At 44.4% G+C, this 23,722-nt stretch overlaps 1 protein-coding gene across 2 annotated transcripts; it reads right to left on the bottom strand.

Moving 5' to 3' along the window:
• Positions 1–2,645: 2,645 nt before the first annotated feature.
• On the bottom strand, positions 2,646–23,258 carry HAS2 (hyaluronan synthase 2). Of its 2 annotated transcripts, none has more exons than XM_072851957.1 (5): positions 22,882–23,258; positions 22,648–22,784; positions 12,470–13,096; positions 7,778–7,879; positions 2,646–5,623 (listed from the first exon to the last, which is right to left on the bottom strand). In XM_072851957.1, the coding sequence occupies exons 3-5, from the start codon at positions 13,094–13,096 to the stop codon at positions 4,694–4,696; spliced, it is 1,659 nt and encodes a 552-aa protein (XP_072708058.1). In that variant the 5' UTR covers positions 22,648–22,784; positions 22,882–23,258; the 3' UTR covers positions 2,646–4,693. The 2 variants fall into 2 exon arrangements, with proteins under 2 accessions (XP_072708058.1, XP_072708060.1); XM_072851959.1 differs by having other exon boundaries at positions 22,648–22,776.
• Between the last annotated feature and the right edge of the window lie 464 nt (positions 23,259–23,722).

The following is a 23,722-nucleotide window of genomic DNA, read 5'->3' as shown; positions in this document are numbered from 1 at the left end:
CAGCTTGTGCATCGGGACATGTTTGGCAGTACATGTCTGACAGGATTTTTTCCACCTCCTAGAAAAGTTCTGCTACATATTCATGCATTTCCCATTGAAAGAAATCTGATTCTTGGCCAAACCAAAGCTTGTTAGCAGACAGAACAGGAGTGCTCCTTCCTCCCTGCTGTACCTCTGATTCCTGCAGGTTTTGCTTCACACCTGGTCTCTGCAAACAGACAGTGTCAAACCCAAGTTACTCCATTCTGGAAATGGGTTATAACCTGAGATATTGCCAATTCATTGCATTTTTTTGAAAGATTGTCTTTTAACTTTTCTGTAGAATTTATAGTTTGTGGGAGTTTCTTATAGTGTTCAGCACCATCTGTCTATTAGAGATGGCTGAAAAATAACTTTTTTAAAAAGTTCAAAACAAAGCATGAATTCTTCTTTTAACGTTTTGTTCTTTTGACAGAGGACTCACAATTACATTTGCTATTAATGAAAAACACATTTTATTTTTTTCAAAGAACCGAAAGTTGTTGGAAACACATAGAAATAATTTTGAGATTAAAATGAGCAGAGAAAACATTATTGAAGAAATTAATTTGTCTAAGACCATTTTCTTTAAGAATTGTTTTGTAGTCTTTTTTTCTGCTGAAACCTTTTTTTACACAGCCATAAACACGGTGGGGACACAGAGTCACAGGAAGGTCTCTGATTTTTCTGGGTACTCAGTACCAGCTGCTGACGAGCTATTTGTGCCCGGGGTGAGGGCGGATGTGCGGGGAACAGAGATGGGAATGAGCTTCTGTGGGGGTGGGAGCTGTCATTAGGAAGCAAACTGTCAGCACCTGCTTCAGAAAGGATGACAGGAGAATTCGTGTTGGAAGGGGCCTTGGAGGTCTCCAGCCTAACCTCCTGCTCAAAGCAGGGACAGCTCTGAGGTCAGACCAGGCGTCTCAGGACTTTATCTAGATAGTCTTGAAACCCTCCCAGGATGGAGGCTACGCTGTCTCTCCTGGCAACCTGCTTCAATGCCTGACTGTCCTCATGGGGAAGAAGTCCCTGTTTATACCCAGTCCGAACCTCTTCCCTTTCAACTTAAACTCAGAGTCTTTCATCTTCCCACCAGGCAGCACTGTGAAGAGCCTGGCTCCATCTTCTTGATGACCTCCCTATAAGGTATTGGAGGTGACCTTAGGTGTCCTCCCCTCAAAGCCATCCCTTCTCCAGCTGAACCAGCCAAACTCTCTCAGCCCCTCCACTCCAGCCCAAACCATCACGCTGGCCCTACACTGAACTTGCTCCAGTTTCTTGTACTGGGGACCCAAAACTGGACACAGTATCCAGACACAGGGTAATAGGTGCTGAGAAGCTGTCTCCTAAGTAATTGACCTGTGACTGTCGTGGTTTAACGCCAGTTGGCAACTAAGCACCACGCAGCCACTCGCTCACCCTCCCTCCTCCCGGTGGGATGGGGAGAGAATCTGAAAAGCACAAGTAAGAAAACTCATGGGCTGAGATAAGAACAGTTTAATAATTGAAATATAATAATAATAATAATAATAATAATAATAATAATAATAATGAACAAGAAAAGGAAAATAACGAGAGAGAGAGGAACAAAACCCAGGGAAAAACAAAAAAACAAAAGTGATGTAACTGTTCACCACCCACCGACCGATGCCCAGCTGGTCCCTGAGCAGCGATCGCTGCCCCCCAGCCAACTCCCTCCAGTTTATATACTGAACATGACATCCTATGGTATGGAATAGCCCTTTGGCCAGTTTGGATCAACTGTCTTGGCTGTGCCCCCTCCCAGCTTCTTGTGCACCTGGCAGAGCATGGGAAGCTGAAAAGTCCTTGACCAGTGTAAACATTACTGAACAACAACTAAAACATCAGTGTGTTACCAGCATTAGTCTCATACTAAATCCAAAACACAGCACTATACCAGGTACTGGAAGGAAAATTAACTCTATCCCAGCCGAAACCAGGACAGTGATGAACCTGTCATGGTCTGAGATGTATGAGATGTCACTTTGCCCCCTGCTCACTCTGTCCCTCTGCCAGTGGCTGCTGCCCATAACCCTCAGTGATAGAAAATACATATATGCACTTCAGCTGCACTAGGGCAAAGTGGGCTTGAGAAATAGCAGTAACAAGGAGCAGTAGAAGACCACGTACACGTTCTCTGCTTCCCCAGCTATGGAGGGTAGTAACTTTCAGCGGACAGGAGGGCTGGAAAAGATCAGCTCTCTTGTAAAGTACTTTGGCCATAAACTTCAAAGCACTTTCCAAAAGGAGGTTGGGTTGCTATTCCTGTTCTACAAACCAGGAAGCTGAGAAAAAAGGGAAGGAAGCGTTTTGACCGAATTCATCCAGCAGCTGCTGGCAGAGGCAGGCAGAGACTCTGAGTGCTACCCACACACTGTGCCATCCGGGCGCCAGGTACCAGCACCCGCGGGACCTGTGGTTCCCGACTCCTGCGCTGCCTCTCAGAGCAGGGACCAGTCCCTGCCTCCTCCCGGTGCTCTGCGACGCGATGGCAAATTCCTACTTGGAAATCAGGCTGGTGACAGTATAACAACATCCTTCAAACTGTGCAGATTTATGGCTTCAAAGCAGAAGTGCTGATCAGAAATACCATGAATTAGTCATAATCTTATCAAAAATATTTTATTTATGAAAGTAACAATTATACTATACAACCTATATTGGAAGTACATTGAATAATTGCTAGAATAAATACAGGCAATTAATTCAATCTTTTTATAGAATGAGAGGATTTATTTGACATTTGAATGTTAACCCAAGCTTTAACTTACATCATAAATAGTTAAAAGGCATAGTCAAGTTTTTTTTTTTTATTTTTACTGTTTCTTTTGCTTTTTTTAATACTGTTCTATTTTGTAATCAACATGAATCAACTCTCCAATCATTAACATAATATTAGTATGACTTTCAAGCAATCATGTACCTCAAGATAATCAGACAAATAAGGTAGTGTGTGTGCAGTTCATTCTACAGCAGAATCTATTCATGTCTGCATAAAAAAGAGAAGCTGAAAATGCTTCTAAGTTCTTTAAGCATCATATGCTGATTTCTGCTTTACCACAGTGCTTTTAATACCAGAATCTAAAAAGGGCATGTATCTGTATGCAGCTGGCTTTCTGTTGCTCTTTATAAAGTATATTAGGGCTCAATGCCACATTCCTTTGGCTGGTGAAGGATCGCAGAATTTAGTCCTGAATATTATTTCTCAGAACCATGGTCCAAAATAAATGTCCAAGACTGATTATTAGGCACCAAGGAAGTGATGGATTTACTAAGACTTGATGTTTTCTGATAAAAAATTGGCTTCTTTTCTGGTAGATATGCTTTTGTCAAACACAAATTATTGGGCTCAGTATTGGGGTCTGTATTACACTGGATGTCAGAAAAGCTGATGTTTGTATTTTCTGTAAACTTTGTGAAAGGCACTGCAGAAGTTTTATAGTAAGACACCCACATTTTGAAAGTGTTGATAAGTTTTCCTTCCATGTATTTTTTTAAACTCAAAAATCTGAACTATCTGCTTGGTACTAGCATATTATGAACAACTACGACCATCAGTGAAGTCAATAGTAGTTTTGGGTATCCAATATTTCTCCAGATCAGAAGCTTTTGACTCCTCAGGTCCCATATAAAATCAGTGGGAGCTTTCCTATAGCAATGTCTTCTCCAATGGCATGGAGGTCTGCCTTGCCTTACGGCTGTTGCGCGTGCCAGGGATATTATGCTCTCAGAAGCAAATTTCCCTTTACAATGTTATCCAAAACAAAACCCCCAATTGCACATATCTACCCCTTTGGCCTTTTTTACGCACAAATATGCTTGTATTCAAAAACTGACAATGTTGGGGCTTTCCTAATAAGTGTCTTCAAAGAGCACGTTTAAATGCTTTGTCACAGAAATAACCATTCATCAGTTGCAAAAATGCAGAGAGACATTTTATTCTTTCTGTTGTGAACAAAATCAATTCAGCACAAATTTTGGGGGAGGAAGTATGATTTTTTTCCCAAATGTATTTAAAAAGGCTAAAGAACAAAATGTTGGGGAGGCAGCTTTTTTTGGCAGATAGTAAAATATAAAATATGTGATTTTAAAAAAAAGTTGGCTTAAAAATACACACACACAAATAATACAATAATATAAAAATACAGCTGAGCCAATGGCCTCTTAAAATTTACCTTTGGCATTACATTTGGCAGCCTAACACAAAAGACCCTTCCTATAAACAGAACTATAAAAAAGAGAAGTTCATAAATTAGGTTGCAAGGGGTTGTAAGATCCTTTTCTCAATTCTCCAAACTCCTTTCCTTCCTGTCCACACACATAAGCATGACCAGTGAGGTATATAGAACGTAACACTGTCAGGCATATGCACAATAAAAAAGTGCATAAACATAGAATTTCTCCCATTTTCTTGCGAACAGGTCGAAACTGTGTGGTTTGCGTTTCCCCCCCCCTTTGGAAATAAAAAAACCCCATTTTTTATTGTGGTTTTTTTTCTTACTTTGGCAGGATGAAAATGAACCCAGAGGAATATAAATGTCTTATTCCCAGCAGCAATGATCCATTTCCCTTGGCAACATTCATCTGATGCCCCAGATACTACAAGGTCGTTGGGGTTGCTTTACAACTCTCTGGGTAACTTCCCACGGAAACATCATACATCTAGCACCATGTCATAGTGTTGCTCTTTCTTCCGCCTGCCACATTTGGTGATAAGAACCAAGTACAAAGTCAAAAGCATAACCCAGTAACATGCATAGAGTATTGTGCCAATGATGAGAACTGTCTGTTTTGACTCAGAAAATGGCTTTTTTGATTCCTTGTAGATAGTGAAAATTACGCCACCTAGGAGGATTGTAAACCAAATGGAGACTGGAATGAGTCCTATAAAATTAACTACAATGGTTTTTCTTCCTGACGTGCCCCACCCTGCTTTGTTTATCGTGGCAATTGCAAACATCTTTGCTGGCAGTAAACTTGACATGTACAACACTGAGTAGAGTGACATGAAAACCATGACAACGTTGCCCCTAAGGAAGCTGGCAAAGGAAGACTTTATCAGGCCCACTAACTGAACTGTCAACAAGAAGAGGAGGATGTTCCAGATTTTTCCCCTGTAGAAGAGCTGAATGACTGTGGCGATAAGGAAGAAAGGAAAGAATCCAGTGATTACAGCTTCATAGGTCATCCACAAATGGTGCTTGTGGAACCACATTGCATTATAAAGCCACTCTCTAAAGTACGATTTACTCCAGCGGGTCTGCTGATTCAGCCACCTGAGATACTCTATCGGTGTTTCGGTAAGGCACTTGGATCTAGCTGTGTATTTTGTTGCATAGCCCAGACTTAGCACTCTGTTAGTGAGATGCCTGTCATCTCCGAAGCTGCACTGGGAGCCCATAAATTCTTGATTGTACCAATCTTCCACAAATTCATGGAGTAAAGAGTTTCTGTACATTCCCAGAGGTCCGCTTATGCACTGTACGCAGCCAAAATAGGACTGACAGGCTCTTTCTATGTTAAATGCCATCCAGTATCTCACACTGCTCAGAAAGGAGATCCAGGAATCATATTTGTTCAAAATCTGCAAAATAAAAAAAGTTTTCATTTTAGATGAGCTCTTGAGACAGAAAATATACACATTGGATCAATAAGGAATTTGCAGAGGCCCAAGCACCAATTAGCTGAAATACAGGGGGAACCTCACTCCTGTGTGCAACTCATGGCGAATCCAGGAGTTACCTATACAGTCCAGGACACTGACAGGAAGGACAAGATGAAGCCTTCAAAAGTCTGTTACACCAAAATGTTCTCTTTTTCCTTGCAACCTTTCCTATTCTCCACCAAGAAACTTCTTTTCTGGCTCATTCTTCCTTTCCCTTCATCCCCAGTTCAGGACCTGCTGGACTCAGCCTCTCCTGAGAGGAGATGGTGGAATCCCAGATATGGCCTCCATCTTCTCTGCCTCCCTGCACACATCTCTGGGACTCACAGGACTTCTTCCAGCCCTCCTAAAGCTATGCCGGAGCACGAGAAAGGCTGAGCACATGGTCTTTGGCCTGCATTTTTGGTATCATAAGGCTGGCCCTAGAGGTTTGACCCTGGACTATGTCCCCATATCTGACATTAGGCCCTCTGAGGAGCAACCTGTTCTGATTCATCCTTGCAGTACCTGCCCTGTTACGTTGCCCCAAGACGTATTGTGATACTCCAGTAGGCTCTTGCTTTGGCCCGCATAAAGGTCTCAGTCTTTTTCCTCTGTATGCCCCAAAGCTCACCTGAAGCTCAGGCCTACACTTAAAATACAACATAGACATAGTCTAGGAGTCTGAACACTCAATGGAGGTATGAGCGTGTGCAGATGCCCAAGTCCATGTCTTCACATCCAGGTTCTCAGCACACACCTTGTGCGGGGGAATGTGGCAAGGAAGCGTGCAGCAGAGAGGCTGTGCCAGCTCTGCACCAGTATCTTCTTAGTGTGGGCATTTTCAGGGGAATCTGTGGCCTTCTACAACTAGAAAGCATTTTTCTGCAAATAGAAAAAAAATAGTCTTTTGCTCTGATGGTCCTAATTTCTGTCAGGTTTGAAGGCCAAGGGCCAGTCTTTTCTCTGTTTCAATTTAATTCCAGAACATTTTAGAAGCAGCATGGCTCAGGGAAAGGCTCAAGCCTGGCTCAAATGTATTTGGTGTATGCTGGAAAGTGAACTGGGAAAAAAAAAAGCCCAGAACCTTCATTCTGCCACCTTTCCTCCGAGAGGACACAAGTCCTTCCCACCTCTCTCTGCAGATGCTTATGAACCTTCACTGTCATAGCTGAACCCGTACTGTCTCCTTCCAGTTGTACTCACACACGCCTGGCATCTCGCATGGGTAGGGTGAGTGTGACGCCTGGTTCGTGGTCAGTCCAGAGCCGCAAAGATATTCAGGCTTCTGTGGGAATCTTAATTTCTGGAGTTAAGAGCCACATGCCTGAAATACTTCTGACTACTGGGGCGTTCATTAGTAAGTGCTTGCCCATATAGATGTCCCTTTCTCCTCCGCCTCACATAAAAGCCCAACTGAGTATGGGAGACTGATCCTAAGGCCAATTGAAATATTCATATGCATTTTTCTTTATAAATTGCAGCAGAAGCAATTGTGTCAAAAGGAATTAACAGCCTTTTGCTGTAGTTGTCAGCCAAACTCAGCAATGCTGAAAATCCTAACAGAAGTGGAGCTGGGCTGACTTGGGGGCTTTCCATTGTCCTGCCTGACAGAGATGCAGAGGAAACCCAACAATACACAGAGTGCATAGTGCACTGCATTTCAAAAAGGCTTTTATTCCTAACAATCTTGGCTGCCAGTGGTAACATAATTGAAGTGCTTGGGGTGCTGGCCTTGGCTTTGGGAGACCTGTTCTCAATTCCCTGCTCCCCTATAGCTTTTCTTTGGTACCCTGAGCAAGCAGTTATACCCAGAGACTCAAAGATGCGACAACAGTCCTGACGATGCCAGTGCCCCACTTTTCACATATGTGGGGGAGAATAATACTTGTTTGCTTTCTTTGGGTGTTAAAACCATACAGTGCTCACATCCAAGAACAAGAATTTCCATTCGACAGACAGAAGGGTTAAGGTATCATAACAGCCTCTATAATGGTATCACAGTATATTCAATGCTATTCCAAGCAGAGAAATCTGTTGCAGTGCAAATAGTTGCTGAAACCCCTCTGTTAATCTGAAAATCATCATACTCACCTGCACATCACCTCCAACTCCTCCAACCATTGGATCTTCTTCTAAAACCTTTACCATCTCCACTGATGAGGCTGGATCAAGCATTGTATCTGAATCACAGACCTACAAGTAAGACAAAACAAGAACAAGAATGGGTTAAGGAGTACACTAGAGAAGAAAATAAAAATCATGCGAGTGATTGTAGTGACTCTAAATGTATATTCTCCTGAATGCAATTAAATCTCACTTTGGAGTCTGCATTGATACTTCTGCTAAAGGCCATTTGTATCAGGCAGCAAGAAGTGGTGCTGAGTGAAACAGAGTGCTTGTTAGGACTGTGCACGTAAACAATCCTCTCTTCTGTATCAGCTCTATTTGCTTTACTGGCACACTGGGCTGGCTTCTTTGATTAAGAGAGACACTCTCAGAGATGGGGCATTGCAGAGCAAGACAATGTTTGTGGGTGTGTGGCAGATTCCTGCTGAGCCCTGACATAGGGTTTCCCTGCATCGGCTGCATGGTTGTAGCACCCTGGTCAAATGTTTCCCACTGCCCTATGAGGGAAGGAGCAAGGAGTCAAATTCCAGACACTTGTTATAAAAAAGAAAAAGAAAAAGTCAGCTAGGAGTCTGGGAAGAAACCTAATAGTTCTTTCACTCACAGAAGGCTTTAGCAATTCGTGTAAGATATGTATTTTGGATTCCAGAACAAACTCATTTTTAATTTCAGATGCATGGTGTGTTATTAGTAGTGCAGGGATTTGACATTTGATATATAGAAATTATTTGCTATTTTCCTCTAGCATTCTTATAAAAAATATGTAAGGCCAGAAGGACCGAGTCCCAAAGTGCAGTACTCCATGAGACCAGGGCAGAAATAGCTGACACACACAAGGCGTTTCAGCCACACAAACACTCCTAGTCAACTAAACGCTGTGTACATTAGGAATTGGCTTTCCCCTGGAGAGTAGGAGGAGGGCTCAGACAGGCTGGCCGGTCTGCAAGGCAGCTGGCATTGCTTTCATTTGCTCAGAGGCAAATGACATGGGCTGCAGCCTGTTTAAAACAAGCGGGTGTTTCCTTGTCGCAGCTGTGCTGAAAGCAGTGCCCCCATCGTGTAAATTCATTTTGCAGACGCCCAGAAACTGGATCAGATGAGGCTGTCCCAGAAACACCCCTCTGGCCAGCTGGATCCTGCCCTACAAATTCTTATATGACTTCCAGTTTATCCCCATGTTGCATTCCTGTGATTTCAGATGGGGATGGTAGGGGCAAAAGTTGGTAGCTCTGCATGAATAACCTATTAAGTGAGATTCTGGTGAGGCTTCATATCTGGGTATCCTAATTTTGGTGTCCTTTCATCCAATCTTTCAATTCAGCCTAAGCCCCCTCGCTCCAGCCAAGTGGAAACCTTCATGTCTGGTCTGTGAAGGTGGTGAAGAGTGTTTTGGGGCTCCATTATGGAGCAGGCTTAAATGGGGAGGTTAGCCAGGATAGTTGGGCTGCATAGCTCGGGATGCAGCTGAGTGTCTGCCAACATGCTCCCCTCCATACTCACTCGGGGGGGGGGGGGGGGAGCGAGAGGAGAAAACTGATGAAAGGTCTCATATTTCCATCAGGGGAAAAGCCACAAGCATCTCCAGCTCCCGCTAACTTGATGCATCCAGCTCCTCTCAGAGGATTCATCCTGAGGAGCACCTTTGTAACCTGGCCAAGATGTGCCTCCAGCTTTGGTGGAAAGCTGTCATCAGTGACAGCACTTGGTGACAGAAAGGGAGCAAAACAATTCTGCTGAAGAGGGGAAAGGATGCCTACATTTCTCTCTGGGACGTCCTGGACAGACCTGTTGCTGAGTGTTTTGCACAGGGAATCTGTAGTTTGCTGAGTACCCAGGGCTCAGGCAGTGATACTCATCCCTTTTCTTGTGACCATGAGTGGCGGGCTAGGATCAGCCCCCTCCCCAGCCCCTCTGCTTTCCCTCCAGTGCCTGTCACTTGATGCAGCTGAGCAGCCCCCACCCTGTCGATGCATTTATCTATAGCAGAAAGACCTGCCCATGAGCAACATCACTAATATGAGATGAGGAAACCTGAAAACACTGGATTTATTTACAAATTACCAGCATGTGTCCTGGGCATGTCAGCACAGTGGACATGTCTGGGTTTCTGGGGCAAATCTGACAAGCCATCATTTTCCATCTAGATGAGGTTTTTGCAGGTGAAAAGAGGACATGCCCAGACAAAGGCAAATATTTAAAAACCCAAATAAAACACACCGAGGTCTGCCCAGCCAGGGGTGGTCCAGCACAGTCCAAGAGCGAATTTGCCATCTCTCCACATAAGGGCTGAGTGATGTAGAAATTACTGTCTTGAGTCATAGAGTTGCGTGAAAGGGACACTCGACCTTAAGCAAGCTGTTCAGATACTCGTTATAACCAGTGGCGGTTTATCCAAGCTGCTCTGAGAAGTTCAGGCTGTGCTGGACTGTCCACATGGGTACCTCCATCAAGTCAAGATGAATTGCACCCTGGCTGCCCCAGCCAGTTCTGCACTGATGATATCTGCCAGTTTAACTCCTCTACCTGATTGCTTGCACCCTCCTAACCTCATCCAGGACAGAAATAAGCCTTCACAGCAGTTTCAGATATTTAATGAGACACCGTTAATGAGCAACAGCTTGTTATCTGCATTGGTCTGACTGCTTATGATTGTCTGTCCATAACCCCGAGGTGTCTTTTAAGAACCATAAGGCCCACAGTTTCAGGAGTGGGCAATGGTGCTGACCGGTCCACTTTTTTAAGTGCTTGATCATTGGTGCAGATTTCTCAGCCCTTAAAATGTTGGCCCTGTTTAAAGTAATTTACCGTGGGTACCCCTAAAGAACTATTTGAAATATCTCAACCGTCATTCATTCATAAAACAGAACCACATTTTAGCTGCATTGCGTCATGACTGTGTAGTAGCAAGGGCCAACAAGGTACTGCATTTCTAACATAGATGTGACTGTAGATGTGACTGTGGCATCAATCATTACTGCAGCCTTTGGTGGCTGCTTACAGCGGCGTTACAGTCCCTGACACGTTCATCGGGACTTCTGAGCCAGGTCAGGAGAATTAATTGGCTGAAAGACCAGAAATATCTCTTCCATTTTCTCAGTTTATGCTATGACTGTTGAAATAGAAACACTTTTTCCAGGTTCCCTGAACAAATGCAAGAGCTGGACTGAGGGAGGAAAGTTGCAATGAATCTGTTACCTCTATGTCTTCTCTCTCTGCACTCTGATGTTTCTGTGAGAAGTGATTATAAAACCATGCTAATAAAGAAGATCAGTATTTTTATCCCATCATAGTCCCTCACAGCACAAAACCAAACTGCAGACAATGGAGAGCTTAAGCCCATTGTTTTCAGAGAATAAATCAGTTTCAATTTTGGAAGTGGTAGGGGATGGGTTTTAAATCTTTGCCTTACTCTTCCAGCTCCAATAACAGAGCAGTTCCCTTCAATCTTCAGTTTCTGCCCCTCCTGTGCGTGGAGGACTCGCTGCTCTCAGCCCAGCTGCCGGAAGCCTCTCCGCATTCCTTGGACACTGTGCCCATGGATGCTGTACCGTGCGGGGCGTGCACACACACCCCCACACAAGGCTGGGCATGGACCCCAGAAACGCATATGGCTCAGCCATGCAGCTGCCCTGAGCCAGCAGAGAGCATCTTGCGGGGAGCTGCTGCTCCACCGAAGGAGACCGCTGGATACTCTGAGGTTGGGCGGAGGTGGGAAGGGCTGGGGTGGTTAATCATATTCAGTGGGATTAGTCAAATAAACCTTGCTGGCCTTGATTGATAAGGAAGGATCCTCAGTGTCCAGCGAGAGACCCTGATCCCACCCGCCTTCCTCCACACATGCCCTCTTCCCCTTCCCGCAGTCAGCAGGGCTGTTTGCAGGAGTGAGGAGTGCTTCCATGTGTAAGGCAAAAACATAGAAAATCTTTCACGGGATCCAAGGCAGCTGGAAAGAAATGTGTCTCTGCTGCTTTGGAAACAGGGAGAGAGGACCCAGCCTAATTCATTTTTAAGTGAATAGTGTCATAAGGGCTTTAAAGGCCAAGTCGCGGTGAGTGAGGTAATGCAGCTGTAAGCGATGAAGCAAAAGCTCCTTCAGGCTTTAGCTGAAGAAATCTTTCTTTCAAGGCTGCACATTGACCCTTTTATTGAATACTCCGCACAGCCTTCGAAGCCTTTAAAATATCCCTATCTCTTTTACAGACTCCACCACTGCTCTGAGGTATTCCTTAGTGCCACCAAATACCTGCCTGTCTGCTTGCATCTGGGGCCACTAACAACCTCACCAAATAAAACCTTACTGAGATCTTGACCTACAGCAGCCTCTGCTCCTTCTGCTCTAAGGGGTCTTCAGGAGGCCGCTGGCTTTTTGTCTGAAGCAAAACCATTTGGATGAGGGGGCAGTACTGAAGTCGGAGGAAGGATTTCAGATTTCTCCAGTAGCTGGTGCACAGATTTAACATATTCACAGATAGGCTGACCATTTTAAAAGTTAGCAAAATATGCTTTTAACGGTCAAGCTGTTTCCAAACAGACTGAAAGGAGCACTGTGTTCATCAGGGACTAGGATGGCCTCTGACATGCTGCACAAAATATACAAAAGCTGCTTTCTTTCAAAGTGTGTTTGAATTGGCACTGACCTGGTGCTCTAATACCTACCTGTACATAATCCACGCTTCTCCCCAGTGCTTTGAATGCTGTGTACATTACTTCTCTTTTTCCACCCCATTTCTGCATGATGCAAACACTTTTGTTGGACAGGACCAGCTGAGATACGTGTTGCATGCTCTCTCTGTGAGACTCCTCCGTCTCACCCGGACCTTTGTCATGGAAGTTATTACTCCAGATATAAGTGGCAGATTTGTCCCTACCCATGATTTCAGTAAAAATGTCCATCATGTAAATGTCGTCTTCCGAGTTCCCATCAATGACCATAACAACTTTAATTCCAGGGTAGGTCAATCTTTTCACAGAAAGTAAACATTTTCTTAAGTAGTCAGGATCCTCTTGATAGGCAGCAATACAAAGGGCAACTGTTTTGTTCAGCTTGATTGGAGTCTCTAGTGACCGCTTCATTTTCCTGTGCTCTAGGAAAGCAAACAGGCTTTGGATGATGAGATGTAATGCCAGGATAGCACCATAGAGTCCAAAGGAGAAGTAGTAGTTGTCTGTTTGGATGAACTGGTAGCCCACAATGTAAGCAGCGGTGATTCCCAGCAGGAGGGACACCCCGAAGAGTGTGGTTCCAAGTATTCTCAGGATACATATAAACCTCTCACAATACATCTGCAAAGAAGCACGGAAACCATTAGCAGAGCCACCATTTGCTCATATAAGACCTCGTAAGGTGTGCACGTGGCTACAGCATAGAGCTCAGCATCAACAGAAACACCCTGTGCTTCTGGCTGTGTCACGGACTTACTGCATCACCTTGCTCAACTTAACATCTCTTTGCAGTACTTCCTCAATGTAAAGCACGATTGAAATCCACTTAATGTACTAGGGATGTTTTCTACTATTCGTAATGTCCTCACAGAAGGTGCCGTCTGTGTCAGCATCTTATTTTGGCAGCCTAGGCTTGCTGAATGAGACGCTCTGTCATGTTACCCTGGGGGGGTTGGAGAAGGGGCTTTTGGGCCACCACTCGCTTCATATGGTCATGGGCAAGCTGAACAGCTGAAAGTCTGGGCAGCCCCTCCTCATCCCCCATCCGTGTCATGACTGCATCCCACCCTGAATCACTTCTGTCGCTTAGTTATGGTTGCAAAAATATTGGAAGGACATTCTTAAAACAGATGTCTGAATGTATTTATAATTTTATAAACAGATGTCTGACTATATTTATAATTTATATTTATATAATCAGACATCTGCTTTAAAAGGTCTTCTCAATACCATTGCAAAAATGTATTATTCATACATTTGTGTACATAGATATATGCACGTGTGAGCATGTGTGTATGGGGCTAAAGCTTGACTGAGATTAGGTCTGTGGCAAAAGTACGCATTAATTTAACAGAGCCAAGACTCCACCCGGGACTCAGAAATTCATTAGAACATCAGTTGATTCTGACAACTTCTGCATATTTAGGTTACTTGGTTGTAAAATCTTCTAACCTAAGCTCTGGTTTACGGAGGAGCTGGCTGGCATGGAGGGTGGTATTCTTGAGACAAATGATGTAGGCAGGCAGACAGGCAGAATATATTGCTACCTAACTGCTTTTTGTTGACAATCACATTGACCATTTTATGCAACAGCTTTCTCAGTATTACAGGAAAGTTAATGATAATGTTTTATGTCAATTGATGTGTTTGACATTAAGGTCGTAAACCAGATAATGTCTGTTTAAGGCTAACCCAGCAAATGCATTGCAAGTCAATGAATCTGAAACTCATGCTTGAGTATTTTGCTGAATTAGGGCCTCTCAGAGTAATGGACTTAATATTTGTGTTTTCTTACTGCTATTCATATTTTCCTTGCTGCTATCGTCTTGCTTGTCTGCTGATCATGTTTTTTTCACCATCTGTTGGCCAAAGCTGAAGTTGGAACAACACTTCTTTACATCATATATGTCTTTAACTCTCTCTTGAAAAAATACTACCAAGCTGCAGCAGCATAGCTGTCGTCAGTTATATTTCTGTCTGAAAAGCTACAGGCTTGGAAAAAAAAAGCGATGCAGAATCACTCACAAAATAAAAATAAACCAGGCGAGCATAAAGTCTGAAGTTACGAAGACTATGCTTTTTTCCACTGGCTATTTAGGGTCTTAAATTTCAAGACAGGAGGAAGCCTCTTAAATGTATATTTGGAGACACTGTCAAAGAAATCGGACCCTCTCTCTAGGACTTCCTTGAATACTTATGGCTGGGCTCTGACAGGTGCTGTAATCACCCACCAGCAAAAGGGACCATCCCTGCTCTGGCCTGTCTGAAAGTCTTTCACAACAGAGGTCATAGGGAAGCCTAATAAAAGATAGCTTACGCTTACCCCCACTATAGGTGAATTAAAACTCGGTGCCCAAAATAGACTAGCTTTAGAAAACAGATTAGGTAATGGATCCCCTCTAGATCACCTTGAAGTCAAATAGCCTGTGTGTTTATTAATGCCTCAAGCATGCAGAAGGTCACAAACATCAAGGTAAATGTTTCATTAACGGTGCAGTTTTACTCTGCTTCCTCATTTGGGGTCCACTAGTTCTCTTCTTTTGCCAGAAATAGAAAATTCCTATTAGTGAGTAGGGGCTAAAGTCTGCTTACACTAAGAATTGTATGACTGAAATCAATGGACCACTTGTATGGGTGGAGCTCACAGGATTTAGATTAAGATCTGGAGCATTTACATTTGACTGACTATATACTGTACTAGGCTTCTTCTATATTAATTTGCTGTTGCTTTTTCTCTCCTATGAAGTGTTTCCGCACAAAAGGAAAAAAAAGAAATGAATTCTCTGATCTTGTCATTACAGCACAGCTTCCCTCCCTCGCAAAAAAACAGCCTTTTAAGATCAAGAAATGGATTTCTGGTCTTAATAAAACAGCACATTTTTTCTATCCTTTCACTGTCAACCTTGGGAAAATAAGCTGTGTTTTGATCTAAATTCCTGGCTTTCATCAAAGAAACTTTCCCCTTTGTATGTGCAATTGAGGTTTTTATGTATAGTCTTTTAACTGACTGAATCTCAGGGAAAGTCTGGAAAAAGTTGCTCAATATTCTCAAGCTTTAGCACGTGAGCTATTGATAACTTGCCCAGCAGAACTGATCTTTATCAACTTGAACGTGCCCAAACAATGGCAAAGAAGCCAAAAACTCTCCACCCTTCTCCAATGATTGAGCCAAGAAGTTAAAAGGAAATGATGCTTGTACAAGTCTGGGACCAAAAATGAACTGCTGAGTCAAATAAGAGCACTGAGGGTAGGGAATAGCTGCATCAGAGATTTTAAGGTCAGACAGTGCTATTATGAATATGTAGCCTGGCCTAACAGTGAAATGTAAAAGGACATCCTTAGTAAGACATCAATTGAAATCCATTCCTGAAGTTTCCTGAACTTGTCACACGAAGCTAGAATTAAGCATTATCAGAGAACCAGTGTACAGTACTGTGTTTTAACAGTACAAGCCTAGAATAATGCCATGCTGAGTCAAGATGCAAGTGTCAAATGCTTGGTGAAGGACAGGCACCCAGTTAACTTTCAAAGCCACAACGATTTTTCAGTCATTTCATTGATAATCACTCTTTCTAAGTGCTAGCAATATTCTTTCAGAAAAATGTAATTGCTTATGTTCAAAGTTGCCATCACTACAGACCTACTCAACAGCTGACTGATTGGCAGGGGGTACCGTACACACTTGGTATGATCAGCGCAGCTTAGTGTTTTGTTTATGCCTCAGCCTAATGGATCTTCAGTTCCTTGAGGGATTTAACCCGGTAAGTTTGTCCTGGAAAATAGGCACTGCAGCACTTAAAAAAAGAAAAAAAGCACTGCCTAGGCTAGGGATGAGGTACTCAACACATGGAAGACCTGAAGCCAGTCCATATTCCTGAACAAACAAAGATAATTGCAGGTCACTTCTGTATACACGTGGAACTGCTGCTACATGGGAACAGGTGTTGGGGTGAGGAGGGGGACATGGCTCCTCACCTAGTGAGAAGGTGAGTTGGTGGGTTACCTCACTGTCTCTGGAGTCAAACCTGGATCTTGCACTATCTGGGCAGGTTTTTAAGGAGTTCTGTAAAGCAGGAGGAAGATAGGACCTGCAATGTTCTTTCTTTATTATTATTTTTTTAAGAGTGAAAGCTATTTAGCACTGAAAGAAGTCGGAGGGTCCATTGCTTTGCATCAGCTCTGAAGGACATCTCCAGGGGGCAATAAGATTGAAGATTCAAGTTTTAAGTAAGTAGCTGCAGACACCTGCATATTAAAGCCTGCACAGCCCAGTCTGGCTGTGTCAGACTCTTTTTGGAGGTGCCTATGTCCCCCACGTACTGCACAGGAGGCCTGAGACAGTACTGCTAATGCTACTCTGCAGTTTGGGCACCTTCACCTAACCCCACAGCACTGAACCCAGTACAAGCTTTACACAGCCTCCAGCAAACAGGGTCAAGGTTTGTATGCACATGACGAGTGTATGTAGAGAGACTTCAAAGTCTACTCCGGAGCAATTTGTTGTCATGATCTTGCAGCTGTTTATTTCCATGGATGGAGCTGATCAGTACTAACCAGCCCACCTAGTAGAAATGAAATATGAAAGCCATATGCTAAATCCTAATGCTATGTAGGCTGTTGCTGACTCAGTGACACATTTTGATTCACCAAGCAGTCCCAAGTATATACGTGCCTTGTAGCAACCATACAGGAGGAGGCAATGTGTGCTTCTCTTTGGAGGCTCCTATGGAAAAGCATGGCTGAGGAATGAACCCTTGCATGTACTTGACATCAGAGTCCACCTAGTGAACTGTTTGGTACCGTGTCTCTTTTAGCATCCTGATAAAGCCACACTGAGTATTTTTTTTGGTCACACCTGTGATGAAGAAGAACTTACTCTACATTACTATTAAGAACTGGCATAACTAAAAGTTGTAGTCTTCTAACATTATTTTCATTTAAAAATTTCAGGTTAACAAAGAGTTGACTGATACCTACACTGTACATATATAATGCCTGGGGTATCAACTCTAATACTAGAGATCACACTCGTTTCTCAGACTGAATAATGCCTTAGATCTCAAATTAGAAGAACATAGCAAAATATGCCTGAGTTCTTTCTGTTCTGAAAAATATTTAGGCTAGCATTTAACTGTAGTTATGGTACATAGATCTAACTTCAATAAGATCTAGACACAACTCAAATTCAGGAGGTTCTTATGTCCTGATTTGGACCAGGTCTTTATGCAGCAAAGAACACTGCTGACTTTCATGGTAAAGCACCACTTTTTCCCCCCTCCAAAATCATATAGCACAGTCCGTCCATATGGTTATTAATCAGCTTTCATGCATCGCTGAGAGTAACAGAACCTGGAGATAGTTAATCCCTTTGCAAAGTCAGGAGGCAAAGAGACAAAAAAGCTTAATTTGTTACTAATACATCAAGAGAGTAATAAACAGAATAGGGGCAAATACATATCCAGAAACATATGTGTTTTGGTGTCTGAACACATCAATATTATCTGCAGTCTGTTCACTTATTCTGCACCAGCCATTGTGTAGCTACCCTGAGGACTAAGGAAGCAATCAGGTTGTCCCCTGCATCTGCTAATACAGGACGTGGAACCAGTGGCTGACAGGAGGTCAAACTGAAGTTAGGTTTGCTTGCAACACATGGGATGCAGCTCACTACATCATCTGTTTCAGAAGTCGTCTCTCATGTACAACACTCAAACATATTGCCATGTAGTACTTCTGGCTAGCTTTTCCCCAGAAGATTAAAAAGCAAGAGGGGTAGACACAAGAAGTTCATAGATAAAACATAAAGATTTGGAAGGTTGTTTGAAAGAATTAGCACTTATTAATTCCAAAGATCTGAACACATTTTTAAAAACCTTACATTGCAAAAGTTAATATTTGTCCAGAAGACAATAGTAAAGGTGCAGTCACAAGTGTGCTTATTTTGTCCCCTTCACCTCTAAAGGTTCAAAAGAGCTGTGTCTCTCTCTAGACATCTAGGGCTTTGGCCACATCTGCACACAGTCCAATAGTACAGGAACAGACCTGTAAAAAGGAACACCTGGTGCTGAGGGCCTAACTTCCACCCTCCATACATTTTCATATTTTATTCTGAACTAAGTTTAGTCAGACCCCATGGATTGAAAAGTAATGGACCCCATTAGTGTCTGAAAAGCATGCTCCAGGGGTACATCTTGCAATTAGTTTCATTCAAGAGGAATCCAGTTTGTGTGCCCAGCAATCGCTTTGCAATACAAACCACAGCAATTTGGTTGGAGCAATTGTAGCATTGGCTTCAATAACACACTCCTGATTCAAACTAAAATGCTAATACAGACCAACCCCACATATGAGATCTGCACATCAGACTTGTCTGAAAATCTTTGTTGCAACCAGAAGTGCTGAGTACTGAAAACCTTTGAAAATGTCTCATTTTTACATGCCTGTATAGAAGCTGAATTCTTGAATGTCTACTAGTCATGGTCTTCTGAACCTTAGTGCTGAGGCTTTGGATTCAGTAAAGCATGTAAGTATGTCATTAAAGATAAGTGTGCACTTAAGTATTTTGCTGAAGAGGGAAATCAGTGGATAATTTATCTTGCAGTTCTGTAGTGCAGGCATAAAAAAAAAATCTTTCTCTGCGAAGCTGTTATTTTTGAGATACTCATGATAAAAATGTATGCATACATTTGACAAATTTATTATACAGATTAATCTCCCTTATGAAGGTTGTCAGATGGGTCATTGCTTAACCACTGCATTTCTTATGTTAGGGAATCTAAGAGTGGGCCAGGACCCAGACAATTTGGGTTTTGTTCCTAGTGTTGTCATTCACCTGCTGGGTGACCTTAGGTAAGTGAATTCACATCTCTCTGCCTCAGCTTCCTCACCTGTAAAATGGGAATCATGATCATGCAAGAGGTTCTTAGAGGTCTACAAAACCCTTCATAAGGCTTAGGTTACTGATATTTGTAATGTTACTCTTTCTGGTGTGATATGGGACCCACCAGTTCTCCAGTTCCATATAACTGTTTTTCCTCAAAAAAACCCCAGCAAAACCCATCAGACCACTTCCTATTTGCCTTGCCCATATTCACCTGAAGGCAGAGTCAGCAGGGGTTTGTCTGTAGTTAACATGCAACTCTTGCTCAGCAGGATGCCTGGGATCAGCGAGGTTGGCAACACACAAGCTGACACATGTGGGTGTATGTGCATACAGCTACTGAGGGCTGTTTGGCACACAACTAAAGGAAGAGTATCATCTTTTATAACCCTTAAAAAAACCCTCCTTACTTGTGAGAATAATAGTGTTAGCTTCAACAGATCAGCTGCTTCAACGACACGAGCATGTTTGAGTGCACGTGTGAGTGTGTGTGTGCACGCACACAGGCTGACGCATACTGTATGTGGCCTTATACACATATACTCTGTATGTATACACAAACTGTATCTGAGTGCTACAATTTTTCAGCCAATATTTAGATTTGTTATTAGCCTTATTTTGGTGGCAAAATAAATCCTTTATCTTTGAAGTACAAATGATTCCAGGTACACATTAATTACAAGCATAAAATAGCTGTCCAGACTCCCTCTCCTATTTTACAGCCTGCAGAGAGGAAACTGAAAAGTTATGTTACATCTGTACATCTTTACTACAGCAGAGTTACCATATCTGGTGCTTTATGTTATTTATCACTTCCAGATTTTGTCATGCCATTGATCTTCTGGAAAGGGCTCACATAAGACTAAAATTAACTCTGGGGTTAGGTTTAGAATAAAGAACAGGATTAGCAATGATGGCAAACTGTATCTGCATGCACAGGCTTTGATCAGCAAATCAAGGATCTCCTGTCTGCTCCATGTATGTTTCCCACTAAACTGTCCAAGTTTAGTCTCTTACAGGTTTGAGTAACCAATGTGGAATGAATTCTACAGCTGCTGGTTGGATTTGTCCCTAATGTAGACAGTGATACACCAGTTGTTAAATTAACCAAAAGAAGGCCAACCCCTCCCCACCCAATCAAATTCTCTAAGAAATAAATCAAGAAGTAAATCATATTTGTACTCTGATATTTTGGATTGCGGTTAAACAAAAATCTAGTTTAGAAATGTTTTCTGGTTGCTGGTTATGAAGTCCATGGATGCTTTTGGCACAAAACTGACTATTCCATGCCTTAGTCCAGCAAATAAATATTTATTTGGTGTTCATAGCTTATTATCTTGTTAATTTGTTTATAAAGCACAGGTCATATCTTGTTTGACTTAGTCAAGTCCCACTACACTGAATAGGGAAGTAATTTGCCACTTTATACACTAGTCTTGAATAGTAACAAAATGAAGCAAATTTGCTTCCACACCGTAAATATGAACAGCTGAGTTTGTTGCTAGTGAACTAGCATGGGAAACTCCACTGAATCCAATACAGCTGCTCTTCCCACTGGGAAAACCTTATCCCAGGATAAGAAAGATTTACTAGCATGAAATAAAATCCTGGCTTTATTGACAAAACTTCTCTAACCTTGGTGGGGGCTGGATTTTGAGCAGTTTGTCCGGGAAAGAGAACACATTTCACTGCCATCACCCCCAAATGAAATGAGCTATCCTTTCTCTTAAGGCACCCGCGTTACATGCAATGTGTGCTGGAGGAAAAACGCCTATGTGTGCGTGCCTATGGAAAAATGATCCATAAGGGAGGAGACTATGAAGCAGAGTGCTAACGTGGAGGAGCGGCTCTGCCTTGGGAGACGTGGGGTCACTGCAGACCCTGAAGAAGGGGTTGGACAACGCCCACCAGCAGTGTTGTAGTATATTGGGGTCTTCTCTCGGGGCAGGGAAACGGGGTAAATTCTCTCTCAAGGTCCCTTTCACCCCTCTTTGCCAGCATTGCTACGGACTCTGGCAAGATAAGGTGAGGGGTATTAAGACTCTTAAGAGCCGGGTCGCGGCCGTGTCCGAGAGACACGAACCGACACTCGAACAGGCGCAGGGAAGGGCCACGGGGGACAGCGGTCTGCGGCCGCCACCGAGGCGGTTTCCAGCCGGGAAGGAGACCCCGCGGACCCACAGGCTCCCGAGGGGCGAGCACCGAGGAAGCGGCGCGGGCAGCGGGGTCACCCGGGCCGGCCAGCGCGGCTCCGCCCGCCGCCGCGGGGCTGCTCCTGCGGGGGAACCCCGGCCCGGCGCCGCAGCCAATGGGGGCGGCGCTGGCTGCGTCACAGCGGGTGGGCGGGGCGCCGGGGGGGTTCCCCCGCGCTGCCACGTCACGAGGGGGGCGGCCCGGGCTCCGCCCGGCGGCGCTGCCCGTGCCCGGGCTGGCGGGGGCAGCCGGGACCCCTCCGGGCAGCCGGGCTGCGCGGGGCGGGGGCGGGGGGTCTTCCCCGCCCGACGCCGGCCGGGCAGGGGGCGTTCAAGGCTGCGCCGGAGCTGCCGTCCCCGCCCGCGGCTGCGGCCCCCCGGTGTGACCCTCCTTCAGCCGGCCCCCGCACGCGCCGCCGGCCCGGGTCTCGCCGGCGGGCTGCCCGACGGGGCGGGGCCGGGCCCGGGCGTGCAGCGCTGGAAGTTCGCGGGCAGCCTGCGGCTCCCGCCCCACCGCGCCCCTCCCTCGAGAAACCGCCCGCCCGCTCCGCGCGGCGCCCAGGCAGCTCGGTGGCGTCGGTTCTCCCCTCCGAGGCGGGACTTCAGCCCTCCTCCCGCCGGCCGCCCCTCGCCTTCCTTCCTGCAGTCCCACCCCTCCCTCCGCTCCTGTCACGTCCCCCCTCCCGGCCCGGGGTGCAGAGGCAGGGGACGGCCGGGGCGAAGCCAGCCTGGGCTGTCTGGGAGCAGGTCTCGCCTCCCCCGCTGGGCTGGGCGGCGCGGCTGCCTAACCTGTTGCTCGGTTTTATTTTAATTTTAGGTTTGGTTGGGGTTTTTGTTTTGTTTTGTTTTTCCAAATCTTAAAGCTCAGCAGTATCTTAAACGGATTACACGGAGGAGGGGTTGAAGCTGAAAACCTCATTCATCCTCACTACGGTCCTATTCATTGCTGAAATAGGTGTAGCGTAGAGCCGGTAAGACCCTGCCCCAGCCCCACTCGTATTTTGGGGATCTGTTTCAGCTTTCCTCCCTTGAATAGTGGGGATGGGAGGAGAGCGTCTTCTGCTTTTGAGGTGACAGAAGCGTAATGATAAATCACCTACCTTGTTTGTCCTTCTGTCCTTTGGTCATAGAGGGGCTCCAGCCAGCTGTGTGGTCTCACGTACCGTTGCTCCCGCTGAACAGTTTCCAAGTTTGAGGTAAAAGATCAAATCGCACTTTTCAGGGACTTACTGAGACGCTCAGAAATAAAAAATAATTAAAAATGAAAATAATAAAAAAAATCGTTTAAGGCTATTCAGTCCTACTCATTTTCTCCCACGTGTTTTCACAATTACCATGTATTTGTCTTTCTCTGCTTCAGTTTCTAGCTCAAAGCTGTGGGATTTTTTTTTCAAATAATAATAATAAAAAAGAGTTAGAAGTAATAAATTAGGAGTTAGTTTCTCGTGGTCGAAGCTGAAGATCTTATTTCAAACCCGGCTAACTCCAGGAGCCTGGAGAAGTTGCAAGGCAGCGTCTGAAAGTTTGAGAGATGTACAGCATCAGATAAAGTCTCTTTGGTGATGCCTTGCTGACCGAGTAACTGTTTCAATGAGGTTTCTCAGCAGCAGCAGCAGCAAACGGGTAATATTTTCCAGAAGTCTTTTTCTTTCCTGCTGCTGCTGCTGCTTTTCTGCCTCCTCCACGTTATGGGGTCTTTTAACAAGTGAGACTTGAGTTGTTTTAATAGGCGGAGGATGGGAAGAAGGAGGGGAGGGAACTCCTGTAAGGAGGAAAAAAAAAAGAAACCAACCCTGCCCATTGAAATGATCTCAGCCAAGGACCAATTCAGCGGCAGGAATTCAATTAGCTAAGTTGCAAATTTTGCAGAGAAATGCAATACACATATGTTGCCACCACCTGATTTCCTCTTCGTGCCCCGCAATTGGGGGGAAACCCCCACTTTCCCCACTCCCTGCATCTCTAGGCTTGGGGTGTGGGACTTGTCCCTCCCACAGCCACTATTCGGCTGAGGCGGTTTTTGCTGCTGCTGGTTTTTATTAATAGGGAATTGCCTCTATGAATGGGTGAACTTTGCAGTTTCCAATCCTGCTTTACCCGTTCACTCTCGGAAACATTTGCTGTAGTAAATACCCAAGGAAGCTCCCACTGGCATTAATACCCATGCCACTTGTG

Source organism: Ciconia boyciana, chromosome 2, assembly GCF_034638445.1.
Source record: "Ciconia boyciana chromosome 2, ASM3463844v1, whole genome shotgun sequence".
NCBI classification, from domain to species: domain Eukaryota; kingdom Metazoa; phylum Chordata; class Aves; order Ciconiiformes; family Ciconiidae; genus Ciconia; species Ciconia boyciana.
The sequence above is the reverse complement of the archived record's forward strand: the minus strand, read 5'-3'. Positions and strand labels throughout refer to the sequence as shown.

Coding starts and splice junctions, on each gene's coding strand:
- HAS2 (XM_072851957.1), bottom strand. CDS start 13,096: ATGTATTGTGAGAGGTTTATATGTATCCTGAGAATACTTGGAACCACA. Junction 7,880..12,469: donor GAAGCGTGGATTATGTACAG/GTAGGTATTAGA, acceptor TCTTACTTGTAG/GTCTGTGATTCAGATACAAT. Junction 5,624..7,777: donor GAGTTGGAGGTGATGTGCAG/GTGAGTATGATG, acceptor TTTATTTTGCAG/ATTTTGAACAAATATGATTC.